Below are 14,902 nucleotides of genomic sequence, written 5' to 3' on the forward strand. Positions count from 1 at the left end.
CTGCCCCTTCCCTGCTTACGCTGTCCCCAGAATAAATAAATGTTTAAAAGAAAAAAAGCTCACTTTTCTAAAAAAAAAAAAAAAAAGTAAATGACAACAAGTTGAATTTTCACATCTGTAAAAAGAGCATGAAGAGGCAGCCGTTGTGTTATTGTGTCACCATCTGCACACGAAGCTGACACTTTGGCTTTGGCCACGTGGGCCCAGCTACACAGGCGTCTTCCTGGGTTTCTCACCTCATGTGGATTTTGGCCTGCCTCAGACTGAACTCTGCCCTGCGGTGAATAGTGTTGCAGCCGCAGACGCAACAAAGTCTGGGTAACGTTCTTACTGCCAAATGTGCCTTCCATCTACAGAGTTAATTTAAGGGACGGGGCAGCATCGCTGTGGCTGAATATGGTGATTCATTTTCTTTTAAGGTTTATTTATTTTAGAGAGAGAGAGAGACAGACCGCCAGCGGAGGAGGGGCAGAGAAAGAGGGAGGCACAGAATCCGAAGCAGGCTCCAGACTCTGAGCTGTCAGCACTGAGCCCGACGCGGGGCTCGAACCCACAAACCGGGAGATCGTGACTTGAGCCGAAGTCAGATGCTCGACCTCTGAGCCACCCAGGCGCCCCTGATCGTTCATTTCTTAACCTATAAAATACGCTGGTCCCTTTTTCCAAATCCATGCCGCCACACACATTCTAAAGGCATCTGAAAATGCCCGTGGCATAGTGTGGGTAGGCAGGAAGACTCCTGTAGAGCACTGGCGTGAGCTGGCCACAGGCAGCTGGAAAAAAACAGGAACAGTTGCCACCAGTGGCCTTTGTGCTTGGTGTCCCGGTGCTATGACAGGAAGCGTGGATTTCTTTCCGGGCTTCCTCAGATATGCACAGCCACTGTGATAACCAGAGAAGAATGTTACTGCTCTGCTAGGAGCAGAACGTTTGCAAGGATAAGTAGGCATCCACAGAAGTAAAGGTTTAAAATTCAGGAAGTCCCCACCTCCAAGCTGGGTGCCAGAACTTTATTTGTAGTTAATTGTTTGAAACCCAGAGCACGTTTTCTCAAAGCCATGTTACAAACGGTAGCAATATTCCAGGAAGGCTCAGAAGCCTTTTTTTTTTTTTTTTCCCAGTAGAGCACAACCAGGGGAGAGGTAGAGAGAGGGGGACAGCGGATCCGAAGTGGGTTCTGCCCTGACAGGCTGACAGCAGCGAGCCCAACGCGGGGCTCGAACTCACCCACAAACTGTGAGATCATAACCTGAGCCAAAATCAGACACTCAACAGACTAAGCCACCCGGGTGCCCCCTCAGAAGCCTTCTTAGCCCATGATATGCCTAAAGTACAATCCTGCACAATTGGCAAGACAGGAGCTAGCCACCAGACATCGCTGTGTTGATGCGTCCGGCCACACGGAGAGCAGGTCCCGGGGCCCCCTCACCACACTCTCAGGGAGCAGGTGGTTAGTGAGGCCCGTGGGGGCACGGGTGTCCTCCCCGCCTGCTGCTCCAGAGGAGGGTGAAGTAGCATGGCCAGGGGTGAATCAGACTTTCCCGTCCCCTTCCTCCTCGGCCACATTGTCTAAGCCGGCCCCCTTCGCAAATGGTAACGTGCACACGAATCACCTGGGGGTTGGTGACGTTGCAGATTCCGATTCAGCAGGCCCGAGCTGGGTTGAGATTCGAGATGTCAAACAAGTTCCCGGTGATGCCCACACTGCTGGGCCACGGACCCCAGTATGAGCCGCAGGAGTCGGCCAGCATCGTGGGCAGGGGTCGGGGGTGGGGGGCAGGGGGTGGCGGAGGGGGACATCCTGAGTCGTTGCAGAAGGGACGAGGCAAGTGAGAGAGCTGAGCTCTGTCGCAGGTGGGAAGAAGTGGGAGAACCCTGGACGCAGTCCTGGCCGTGTCACACGTCACCTCACTGGAATGTTCTCCGGCCAGAGCAGGCAGGAGCTTTGCAAGACACAGCCCTTAGTCCTCAGAAGAGTGAAGCCAAGTGGGGTCCCGGTTATCTTTGCTCCAAACGATCGCATGCAACATTGGTTTCTGAGCATCCTTTTTATGAAAAGTACAGTAATAAAGTCCGGCCAGGAAATAACGGCAGTCATTAAGGAGCAGATCATCCCGGAGCCTCACCATCTAGGTCCTTGACCGTGTTTTAATACGTGAGTCGCCAGCAATCACAGCACTTTCCTCCGGGATACCAAGGGTTTCCGGTGCAAGTGGACTCAGACGCACTCTGATAGACTGATCTGGACACACCGCAGCAAAGCAGCAAGGAGCACGGGCCTGGTTCCAATCCTGTCCCCACCACTAACTTGCTCGTCCTTGTCCGTGTCCTTGAGCACATGGCTTGTGCCTGAATGTCCCCTGTCCCATCAATAAATTGAGGCTGAAATTAGTACCTCCCTCTAAGGGTGGTGGGGGACTTAATTAAAGATGTGATTTGAGAATCTTGGAGCTACGATGTGCTGTGGGGCCGTGGGGGGAGGTAAGTGGTCCCCACGTTCAGGAAGTTGACATCTGCCTTTTCTATTTCATTTCCTAAACCAAGAGTGAAATAGCAGATGGCGAATTTAAAGAGATACAGGTGACCTAATACAGGAGGCTGAATCGAATTATGTAGTTAATTTATGTCATTAGATGTACACTGTTCAGAGTGATCATTTTGCGGCATTTGCTAACATACAATATTCCGTTTTCTCCTCTAGATGAGCACCATGCCAGGACTGCCGACCCGGCCCTGCTTCTACGATATAGATCTTGATACAGAAACAGAGCAAGTTAAAGGCTTGTTCTAAATGAACCAGACTTCCACAGGACCCAGTGCAGGTAGGCTCCTGGGCTTCCTCCCGTGTCTTTCTTTCTTTCTTGCCCCAAATATGTTTTAGTTTTATTTTGTCTTGTTTTTCTAATATTTACTACAAAACATGGGCTGATAAGTAATTTCCTGACTTGGTTACTATGAATTCCTACTGAATAAGAGCCCGTGACTTGGGTCACTCCTCGATGTGGCTATGCAGTGAGAAAGGGGTCCCATCCAGTGAAAGTCAAATCATATCGCTTCTGAATATAGATTGGTTGAAGGCATCTCTTGCGATTAAAAAAAAGGAACCCTGTGAACTCATTATTCTGTCTCCAGAATTAAAACTAATGTAGTGTCGGGGCGCCTGGGTGGCTCAGTCGGTTGAGCATCCAGCTTCGGCTCAGGTCATGATCTGGCAGTTCGTGAGTTCGAGCCCCGCATCGGGCTCTGTGCTGACAGTTTGGAGCCTGCAGCCTGCTTCAGATTCTGTGTCTCCTTCTCTCTGCCCCTTCCCTGCTCATGCTGTGTCTCTCTCTGTCTCTCAAAAATGAACAAAATTAAAAAAAAAAAAAAAAGGCGAATATAGTGTCCCTCCCTGTCCATGTGGATTCATTCTAAGACACACAAACCCTCACTGCCCCTCAGCGTATGCCTAAAACCACAGATAGCACTAAATACTTGCGTGTGCTATGTTTTTTCCTATACGTACACACGCATGATGAAGTGTAATTTACAAATTAGGCACAGTAAGAGATTAACAATAATAAGTACCAGTAAAGTAGGACAATTATAACAAGATGCTGTCATCAGAGTTCTATGAATGTGGTCTTTCTCTCTCCCGCTCTCTAAATACCTTATTGTACTGCACTCCCCCCCCTCTTCATGTGCTGATGGGAGATGATAACATGGCTACACGATGAGATGAAGGGGGTGACGGAGACATCGTGACATAGCTTTAGGCTGCTGTTGACCTTCTGACACCGTGCCGGGAGGATCATCTGCTCCCAGACCACATTGACTGTGGACAACTAGACCCATGGAAAGGGAAACCGCAGATGAGGGGGCCTACTGTGTCTCTAGGCATTTTATAACCCTACCTTCCTATCACATACCTCTTGTGTGGAGTCAGAATTACGTGATAGACGGATCTGGGTGCATTCATTCCCTGCGGCTTCCATAACAGTATCACAACTGGACGGCTCAAAACAACAAATGTTTGTTCTCTCAGTTTCAGAGGCTAGAAATCCAAAGTCAAGGTGTCAGCCAAGTCGTGTCCCCTCTGCGACTCTGGTAGAATCCTTCCTGGCCTCTTCCTGGCTTGTGGTGGTGCCAGTCATCCTGAATGTTTCCCAGCTGGACCCACTTCGTTTCAATCTCTGCCTCCATGGCTGTAGCATTCTCTGTGTGTCTCTTTGTATGGGGGTGTCCTTAGAGGGACACCAGTCACATCGAATCAGGGCCCACCCTCCAGACCCTATCTTAAAGTGACTACCTCTGCAAAGACCTTATTTCCAAGTAAGGTCACTGTCTTCGGTCCTGGGGGTCAGGACTTCAGCGTATCTTTTTGGAGACAGTTCAACGCATAACACTCAACCGTGGCACAACAGATAGATTGGGCTCTTGAACCACTGGAAAGGTACATGAAGATGAGACCAGTCTAACGCAGAGGGTGCTGTGCGTCATAGGAAGGACAGGGCAGCAGAAAGGAGACCCTCGCTAGTTCATGGTCCACACAGTTTAAGAGGGCTGGTCTTGACTTGGAGCCCCCATAGGCAGCCCACAGTGGGGGTCCCTTGGTCTTACTCATGTCTGCCCCTCAGGACTGCAGTCACACCAGCTGGCTTCTTTCCTGGCTTCCCTTCCGGAAGAGAAATGACCACCCTCCTAATCCTGCCCCTGGGAAAACTCTCAGTCACCAGTCGTAAAGGCTTGTGAAGCTGCTTTTCTCATCCCGTATATCAAACCTCACCATATTCTCAGAACACATTCCTTTTCCCAACACTCCCAGTTCCGTCTCCACACTCGCTCCTGTTCCTTAGCCCAGCATCCCTTCCTTTTTTTCTTTTTCTTAATTTTTATTCATTGAAGACAGAGAGAGAGAGAGTACGCAGGGTAGGGGCAGAGAAAGAAAGAGAATCCCAAGCAGGCTCTGTGCTGTCAGTGCAGAACCCAACGTGGGGCTCAGACCCACAAACCATGAGATCACGACCTGAGCCGGGACGAAGAGTCAGAAGCTTAACCCACTGAGCCACCCAGACTGTGGGCCTATTAGACAAGCTTACTTGACCTGAATTCTCACTTTGGTTGGTTTCACTACCAGTCATCAACATGGGGAGATTGTTTTCCTTTTTTGTAAGTCTTTGTTACTAATACGCTAGAGACTATGATGAGAAAGGTAAGGGACCACGCCAATATGAAATGACATTAATACAACGTGCGGAATTGTTGGGTTTGGGGTGTGTGAGGCGTATGCTGTTGGTTTTCACTGAGGAGTGGGGGCTATGTTTAGTTTGAACCACAACCACATTTCAAATCTGTGTCCATTCAGAAGAAAAAACCCCCACAAAATAAACCAAGGAGACTAATTTCACAAAGAAGCCTTGATAATGGTGTCATTTTGGTCTTTGGGTATAATGTGTGTGTGTGTGTGTGTGTGTGTGTGTGTGTGTGTGTGTGTGTGTATGAGAATGTCTTGGGTTTCCCAGCTAGTTCTTGGGAAAATGACAGTATCCTTCCTCTTCCACTGAAAATTAACCCATCCTGACTAATCTCCCCTTTCACGTCAAGAAACCATTCTGCTGCATTTCTGCCATTTATCATTCTTCTCCAGAACAAGTGTGTTTTCACCCTTTTGTCTCTCTCGGGTTGTATTTTTCCAGCCTCATGGTCCGTTTTCATTTGTGCCTCAAGTAGGTAATTAAAACCCAGTTACACCTTAATTATAGGTTAAGACTCTGCTAATGCCAAGGGACACGTCACGTACACTTAAATCCTTAGATCTGTGTTCCCTAACAAGTGTTCCTCCAGACTTTTTTTTTTTAAGTTTACTTACTTATTTTGACACAGAGAGAGAGCACAGGGGAAGGGCAGTGAGAGAGAGGGAGAGAGAGAATCCCAAGCAGGCTCCACACTGCCAGCATGGAGCCCGACGCAGGGCTCGAGCTCACAAACTGTGACATCGTGACCTGAGCCAAAACCAAGAGTCGGGCGCCTAACCGACTGAGCCACCCGGGCACCCCCAGATTTTTTTTCAGTGTTGAGCGAGGGTTAGAGGTCAGGACGCCGGCCTGTGGAAGTTACCTCAGTGAGCCAGGCACCGTGCCGAGCACCTCACCTGGGTGGTCACAGCACCCCTTGCAGGCAGGTGCTGTCCCACAGGGGTAGATCCTTCCCGAGGAGGTAGCTGAGGCGTGGTCCCGAGCCCCAGGACTGCAGAGCCATCTTTCCATTGCTTGGCCCTGCCTCTCCTTCCAAAGCTGGCACGGGAGTCACCTTCCCACCCCTTGCCACCGCCTGTCACATGTCATGCTGGGATCAGTGCAGCGAGATGGGCGGTTCTGTCTCAGAGCTGTGGAAGCACTGGCCCAGGAGAGTCAGCAGCACGGTCGAGGTGCCCCGCCAGTAAGCACGCATGCCGAGACTCCCCCGGGACCTGCTTCCCCTGTCTCACCCCATCCTTTATGCCCAAACCAAAGGATGCCCTTTGCGTGTCAGTCACAGGGTAAATGAACCTTGGCCCGCCCTAGAAGATCGTAACCAGTTATTTGAACAGACCTATAATTTGGGGATCATTTCTGTATGACAAAAGGTAATTCTTTGGGTATTAAAAGCTATGACTTTGTCCAGGTTCTTTTTCGCCGGAGTATAATAGGGCTATCTCTCGCTGAACTCTCTCATAGAATGTTGTTTTCCCCCTCACTTATCCAAGGCTCCTTTCTGCTTTGTGAACTGCCCGATCCCGTTCCCAGCTCGGTGGGCGGTGGTTCAGAACCCATCACTTGACCCTGCTTTGCACCTTTGAAAATGGATCCAGTGTCGCGGGGGGGGGAAGCGCTGTACAAAGCAAACATTCCTTCCCGGGAACTCCCGGGGTGATGATCCCGCAAACGGACCCTGTGTTTCGCATGTCCTCACAATACGCGGTCAGGGGCCACCTCCTCGCAGTCAGGTCTGTGGCGATTAAAGGTGCAAGGAATCAAAATGTTGACGTTTGGATGACAGTCGGCGTAGACAGATTTGCCCGCCAAAAACGGGAACGTCTGGCGGTCGCTTTGCTCCTGGAGCGGTCAGCCTCCAGAGAGCCCCGTGCTGTCAGCCTCAGAGTGACACACTCGTGAGTTTTTGCAGCACACGTTGTAGACGTGTAGCACACGGAAGATCGCGCTCTGTTAACAACTGTTTCTGTCCTTCCGCTTCCTCTCCTCTCCTGCTTACCTCCCCATCGAGGAACTCATGTAAGATCTCATATGAACAGAGAGCCAAGAAGTCACCAGAATCTGAGCTCCTGCTCCCTTCCAAGGCTCCCCTGTGATGCTTCACTGTTGTCAGAAGAAGGGCATGATTCATTCTTCCAGGTGGCACCAAATAGAAAGAATTAAAATCAGTTGTTTGTCCCAGGAACACCGATCCTGCCATATTACTGCTCAGTCTTTTGCTTGAAGATGATTGGACTTCAGGTGTTTTTTTTGTTTTTTTGTTTTTGTTTTTTAACATTTATCTATTTTTGAGGAAGAGGGAGTGGGGAGAGGCAGAGAGAGGGAGACAGAGGATCCGAAGCAGCCTCTGTGCGATAAGCATAGAGCCTGATGCGGCGCTCGAACGCACAAACTGTGAGATCATGACCCTGAGCTGACATCAGGTCGACTCTAGTCCTGCTATAAATGTTAGTTCTTGGCCCAGAAAGCTTTTTCTTGAACTGCACGTGCAGAGAAAGGTGCTCGTTTCTTCCCCCAACTGCCTGTAGAGCAGAAATGTTCAGTGATAGTTAATGGTCATACGAGAGTCTTGAGTATGGTTGCTGCCCTTCTGTGGTCAGGGTCTGTTATGCAAACCAGAGGCTTCAGGGTTCCCTCGGGGAGCACCTGGGCTCTGTGATTTTGGTCTTAAAACTGTCTTTTCAAGAAGCAACTCAAACACTGTTGATTACCGTTATGCTCCAAGATAAAGGTCAGCGAGTACCTCGCCCTGAGCCATCCTTGGAGGGCACAATGGGAAGCTCAGGCCACTTAAATAAAAGATGGAGGGGACTTGAATCTAAAGATGCCATCTTTATCATCTCATTGACGTCGAAAGGTGGTGACGGGGGCGCCAAGATGGCTCAGCCAGCTAGCATCTGACTTCAGCTCAGGTCATGATCTCACGGTTCATGAGCTCGAGCCCTGCGTCGAGCTCTGTGCTGACAGCTGGGAGCCTGGAGCCTGCCTCAGATTCTGCGTCTCCCTCTCTCTCTGCCCCTCCCCAGCTTGTGCTCTGTCTCTTGGTCTCTCTCAAAAATAAATGAACATTTTAAAAATTTGGGGGAAGTTCTTAACTCCCTTTTAAGGAAACTTTTTTTGGGGGGGGGGGGGCAGGGCGGTGCACCTGGGTGGCTCAGTCAGTTAAATGTCCAACTTCGGCTCAGGTCGTGATCTCACGGTTCATGGGTTCGAGCCTCGCGTCCAGCTGTGTGCTGACAGCTCAGAGCCCAGATCCTGCATCGGATTCTGTGTCTCCCTCTCTCTCTGCCCCTCTCCCGCTCACACTTGGTCTCTCTCTGTCTCTCAAAAATAAATAAACATGTTAAAAAAGAATTTGAAGAAACTTTTTGGGCTCTCTTTGATTTCTTATCCATTCCATACCAAGATAGACTATTTCATATATTCTGTCCTCATAAAATTCTGAAATGTTTTTTTTCCTGAATAACTGGATAATCATAAACAGCTGAGTCCTCTTTTTAAATCCTCACTAGAGTGGTTGCATTTCCAATTTATAAAATCTGTATTCAGACTTTCTATACTTCTACCAACACGCAGAGGTGTTTTTTGTTTGTTTGTTTGTTTGTTTGTTTGTTTGTTTTGTTTTGTTTTGTTTTTTAATGTGGAACCACATACGCCACGCCCCTATAAACACAAAACCACTACGTACAAATCTAAGGTGTCTAATCAGCTGGTCTTCAACCACCCACTTTGGGTTTGGAAGGTCTTCAGACTTGCCCTCCTTGGGCTGTTTCCAGTGCACCAAGCCCACCGTCATTCCCCTTACCCTCCTTTCCTCCATGTGTGTCACTGAGCCTCAGGTCCAGGATCACGAGAGCCCCCAAAGTGAGGCTGGCCGCCTCCCTGATTGGAGGGGTGAGGTCCTGCCCCAGGCAAACCTCCCTTCCCAACTTCGAAAATATTTTCTTTTGGTTGAGGATTATTGTGCTCGGGGTGCTCCTGTTTTCGGTTTACTTCCCTGACTTGAATCCGATGCGAGGAGAGTAGTCTGCATTCCTGGTCCCCTGCCTTCGTCACTGTCTTCTGTTCTGAGGCTAAGCAAGCATCCTTTCTGGCTCTAGAGCCCCCACTCATCTGTGGGAGGCCAACTCACTATGTTCTGGCCCAGCAGACAAATTCTTCCACGTATAAATTCAGATTAAAGGCCAAATACTTGCATTTACACTTCTTCCGCAATGATGAACAGAGACTTTCTGAACCTTCGGGGTTTGGTTCGTTTATCTTTTCTAAAATGTAGTTTGATGACTGCTCCTTCTAAAAGATTTCAGGCTCCAACAGTGTCCAGGAGGCTTAATATCCTTTCAGAGGAAACAACAAAGCTTTAACATCAATAAGATCTCCTCCCTTCCATTCTTGCCCTAAATGCATTTTTCAGACCTTCCTTTCTGTGCCTACTATAAAAGACAAACTGAAATCCAAGGCGACAGGATTCCTGATCTAAAATCCTGAGCGGTCTCACTCGGCAGGATCCCGGAGACCGTAAAGCCCAAATTCAGAATTTTAGAATTTCCGCCTAATCTTTTCAGGAGGTTCAGAACGCTGCCTACAGTGACCGTGCTGACTGGGTCACAGAGCGGTGTGGAATCGGATTCTCCACCGCTCTTAAGTAAAATGATTCCAAACAGTGATTCCCAGCCCTGTCTTGTGAAGGGAATCATTTATCTGCGGGTGAATTTTCTTTTGGACTCTGGCTTTTTAGAACTATATTACCAGTTTGACATCACGGGGGGGAGAAAGCTCTTCTTAAATCACTGAAACATGGCTTTGTTTTCCAGGCTCCCGAAACACAAACCCGTCTTTTGCCTTCTTGCTGCCGTTGGAGAAGAAAGTGAATTTGAAATATGCCGGTTACACAATGCGGGAGAAATGGGGAAATAGACCAAAGACATATTCTCCGTTCAAGAATTCTGTTTGCAACAGAGTATGGTGTCCGGTAAAAGGACCTCCACCAAGTTCGAAAGAAAGTAATTTATTTTCCGTTTCTGCAGAGTTTACATTATTTCCCACTGCTTACACTGTAGAAGGTTTATTTTATGGGGACTGAGGGATTAAAAGAGTGTGAACTAAAAGGTACCATTTTCCACTCTGGAGTTTTCTATTTTGTCTTTGAACTGAAAATAAACAGGTATCTAGAAAACCAAACAGCAAGTTTCCAACGCTAGATAAAACTCTCTGATCTCTAGAGGTAACTGTTCACATTGGGGTTGTGACCTGACAGATTTTCTGGAAAACTGTGAATACAACGAGGGCTTTTAGAAACATAATGAGAAAGAAATTGCACGCGCACCCAGAAATATCTGATCCGTTGTGAAATCTTCAGACCGTTTGGAGGGTTGTAATAAATAAATAGCCTTTAGACCGCAGTGCATTTTATACACAGAACTGTTTTTCAGTGCCAGTGGAGTTTACATCACTTACCCAAAAAATAATGGGTTCATGCTCGTTCCGTCCACCCACAAATGAATCTCAGCAGCCATTAAGCTTTCGAAGGCCCATAGGGCAAAGAAAAGTTGGCTCTTGAGGTCAGGTGTTGGGCAGATGTTTTTCCATTTGTCCAACCCATAATTCATAGTAAAGAATGGTGTATGGGCTGTACCCCCTTCCCGGGAGTTACTGACCCTTTTCTGTTTCCATTTTTTCCTACAATAACATAAAGTTATATAAAAGTTAAGACAAAACCAAGGATTCAGGAACAAACAAGAAGTGATTGTCCTCTAAGCAGTGTAAGTAAGAGTCACCATAAATATCTTAAATGTCCCCCCCGGCGCATCCTGCAGAGTCCTTGCCATCGGATCTTTCCTGCACATTCTAGTACTGCACCCTTCAGTGACCCTGCTCGTTAGTTGCCCTGCGTATAATGTGTCTTTATGCACAATTTAATTTGTTCCAAAACATGGCTGAAACAACCAAAAAGCCTCCCCACACAAAGACTGTCTCAAGAATGGTTTTGCTTGGTGTTTCTGAAGGGTGTGTGTCCCTCTCCCCCGACCCCCGTCCTTTATTTGCGAGTACACCTCTCAAATATACAATGAACCAGTATTTTCCATATACCGCCCTTTGAAGGTCTTAAGGGTTCACAGGAAACCTGTTCTCTCTGCGATGCACTCAATGAGCGGTCTGGCTCAGGAGTTCATTTTTAAGCAGTTGCCTTCTGTTATTTGACTTTATAATTTTCCTCTGCTATTTAGTTTCATTTTCTGGTTTTGAAAGTATTTTGGGGCGCCTGGGTGGCTCAGTCAGTTCAGCGTCCAACTTCAGCTCGGGTCATGATCTCACAACTCGGGTCCAAGCCCCGCATCGGGCTCTGTGCTGACAGCTCGGACCCTGGAGCCTGCTTCGGATTCTGTGTCTCCCTGTCTCTCTTCTCTGCCCCTCCCCTGTTTGCACTCTGTCTCTCTCCCTCTCAAAAATCAATAAACATTAAAAAATTAACAAAATAAAAAATACATTTTTAGAAACCTATATTCCAGGGGCTTTAGACTTCTTTCTTTACCTGCTTTCACCAGGCAGTTCGCCAGTTCACCAAAAAGAAAAAAAGAAAAGCATCCCAAACAGACATGGGAGAGCTTTTCGGTGCTCAACGTTGAAGGGCCTGTAATCCACGTGTTGCTAGAACACCCCAGACTTTTACTATTGTGTGGCCACATTTACCTCCTTTAGATACCATCACTCGAGTTCTGGTGGATTTGTTTTCTCTCACTCACCCCTGCCGAGTGATAAGCCGTCTCCACCGACTTGAAAGGGCTTCAGCTGGTTAATTAATGGGCTTATCAACTCGTAATGACTTGAGGCTGTTCCCAGACGGGAGAAGGTGTTCCTTCAGGGAAGACCTACTTATCTACCCTCTCTTAGGAGGCCAAGGCCCAAGGAAAAAGAGCATACTGCCTTTAACGTGGCCGAGGCCGGTTCAAGTGCGAAATCTTCTCAAGTGCGGATGCTGACTTCTCTCCGCCTCTGGAAGTGAAATGTCAGAAACCACTGACAGATCAGTGGGGACCCCGGTGACCCGCCATGGCACACAGACTAGTGGCCGGGCTCCCTCTCTGCTCGCAGTCCTGTGGTAGCATTACCTGCAGAGGTTAAGACCCAGGTGAGAAGAAGCTTCTGAAAGCTCCTGGGGAGATGCACCATCGGATCAACTGACAAGGGAGAGATGAACGTGGCCCCCAGAAAGCAGCGGTAAGCCAGTCCGTTCATTTCGGTCCTTTTTATTCTTCTCTTTCTGGGGTTATTTTAACTGGGATGTGCTGACCCCGTTAAAACAATACTTGAGTATTCTTCACAGTAGATATTTTAAAAGAATCCTCAGATCTGACATTAGCCAGGGTTTTGTTTTGCTTTGTTTTGTTTGAATAATTTACCCATACCTGGGGCGCCCTGGGTAGCTCAGCTAGTTAAGCGTCCTACTCTTGGCTTCGGGCTCAACTCATGATCTCACGGTTCATGAGTCCAAACCCCACGTTGAGCTCTGTGCTGACCGCCATGGAGCCTGCGTGGGATTCTCTCTCTCCCTCTCTGTCTCTGCCCCTTTCCCGCTCGCTTACATGCATACGCTGTCTCTCTCCCTCTCTCTCTCAAAAACTAGACATTTTAAAAATAAGATAATCGGGGCATCTGGATGGCTCAGCCAGTTAGGCATCCAACTTCAGCTCAGTTCACAACCTCACTGTTCATGGGTTCAAGCCCCACATCGGGCTCTCTGCTATCAGCCCAGAGCCCGCTTCAGATCCTCTGTCTCCCTCTCCGCCCCTCCCTCTCTCTCTCTCTCTTTCAAAACAAATAAACATTAAGAAATATTTTAAAAAATAAAACAATTTACACATACCCATAAATAAGAGGGTGTCTGAAGCTTACCTTATTTATTCCAGAAAAATCCACATACACATAATTTGTCCATTGCTTTTATATAAATGTATACATACATGAGGATACAAGTTAACTAATAAGTATAATTTTTATAGCATTTTTTACAAACCTATAATACATATCCATTGCAGATGTTGACTCCCGCGGTAGAACAGTTGGTTAGTAAACAGACCTTTCCCCCAAAAAAGCTCTTCTATAGCGACATTTCAAACAAAGGAGAATGGAATTCAAGAGTCCATGAACTTGGATGGGGGGAAAAATTACATTTTTGCTTTTACTAACCTCTAAACTTAGTGTAGAATTTCCTTCAATTATGAACGTTGGCAACAAACTAACAGTATAAAATAGTGCCTGTGTCTGCCACCAAGAGAAATCACGGATATTTTAGGGGGCATCTGGGTGGCTTAGTCGGTTAAGCGTCCGACTCTCAGTTTCGGCTCAGGTCATGATCTCATGGTTTCGTGAGTTCGAGCCCCGCATTGGGCTCTGCGCTGACAGCCCGGAGCCTGCTTGAGATTCTCTCTCTCTCCCTCTCTCTCTCTCTGCCCCTCCCCCGCTCACACTGTCTCTGTGTCTCTCAAAATAAATAAATAAGACTTTAAAAATATTAAATGGGGCGCCTGGGTGGCGCAGTCGGTTAAGCGTCCGACTTCAGCCAGGTCACGATCTCGCGGTCTGGGAGTTCGAGCCCCGCGTCGGGCTCTGGGCTGATGGCTCAGAGCCTGGAGCCTGTTTCCGATTCTGTGTCTCCCTCTCTCTCTGCCCCTCCCCCGTTCATGCTCTGTCTCTCTCTGTCCCAAAAAATAAATAAACGTTGAAAAAAAAATTTAAAAAAAAAAAAAAAAAAAGACTTTAAAAATATTAAAAAAAAAAAGAAAGAAAGAAATCACGGACATTTCAATACCACATTTCAGTGTCTGCAGATATTCAGAGTAGCATTTTGCTCATCACGACCTCTGAATGCTAGCTATTAGATCAGCCACTACCTTGTTATTTCATGTGTAAGGAAAGAGCCACATATATTGCTATCATCCAATTTGATTGCCTTTCAATATTTTAATTTTTTTGTAACGTTTTTATTTATTTTTGAGACAGGGAGAGACAGAGCATGAACAGGGGAGGGTCAGAGAGAGGGAGACACAGAATCTGAAACAGGCTCCAGGCTCTGAGCCATCAGCACAGAGCCCGACGCAGGGCTCGAACTCACGGACCACGAGATCATGACCTGAGCCGAAGTCGGCCGCTTAACTGACTGAGCCACCCAGGCGCCCCTCAATATTTTAATAATTGTATTTCACTATCATTGGCTTGCCTTAAACCCAAGGCATTTAACATTATTCTGAGAAGCGGTATAGACTTCACACTGTTAAAGGGATCCGTGGCGTGAAAAAGGTCACGATGAAATTCTAACAGCCTAAATCCGGGTTCTGAGGCAGCATTGCACTGCTCTTAGGTGTTGACATGTCAGGTCATTCCTATGTGAAAAGTTTCAGAAATCGCGGGGTAGCCTTCATGGCCTACATCATGTCTCTGGTGGGTTGCCCTCAGACCCTACATCACACTTAGAACCACTCTTAAAGGGTGGCCTTCATTTTCAGATTTAGCTATTGGTCACTTAGATTTGATTTAACTTCCATCAAGAGACAGGCAACCTTTCTGCTAAAGCCCATAAATTTCCCGAGCGCAAGCCAGTGTCCACAACCCTGGGCAGATGCCACTGGTCACTGGAGATGGGACAGAGCTAAATAGCCAGCGTCCCCCTAATT

The 14,902-nt window shown here is 47.6% G+C and overlaps 1 protein-coding gene across 1 annotated transcript in view; it reads left to right on the plus strand.

Annotated features, from left to right (window-relative positions):
- Positions 1-10,343, plus strand: part of MTHFD1L (methylenetetrahydrofolate dehydrogenase (NADP+ dependent) 1 like) — a 188,006-nt gene extending 177,663 nt beyond the window's left edge. The window contains exons 27-28 of the mRNA XM_045500021.1: positions 2,702-2,822; positions 10,046-10,343. Of these exons, the coding sequence (XP_045355977.1) occupies positions 2,702-2,791 (90 nt within the window). The 3' untranslated portion in view covers positions 2,792-2,822; positions 10,046-10,343. The remainder of the gene's footprint in view (positions 1-2,701; positions 2,823-10,045) is intronic.
- Positions 10,344-14,902: the final 4,559 nt, after the last annotated feature.

This window comes from Leopardus geoffroyi, chromosome B2 (genome assembly GCF_018350155.1).
Source record: "Leopardus geoffroyi isolate Oge1 chromosome B2, O.geoffroyi_Oge1_pat1.0, whole genome shotgun sequence".
NCBI lineage: Eukaryota > Metazoa > Chordata > Mammalia > Carnivora > Felidae > Leopardus > Leopardus geoffroyi.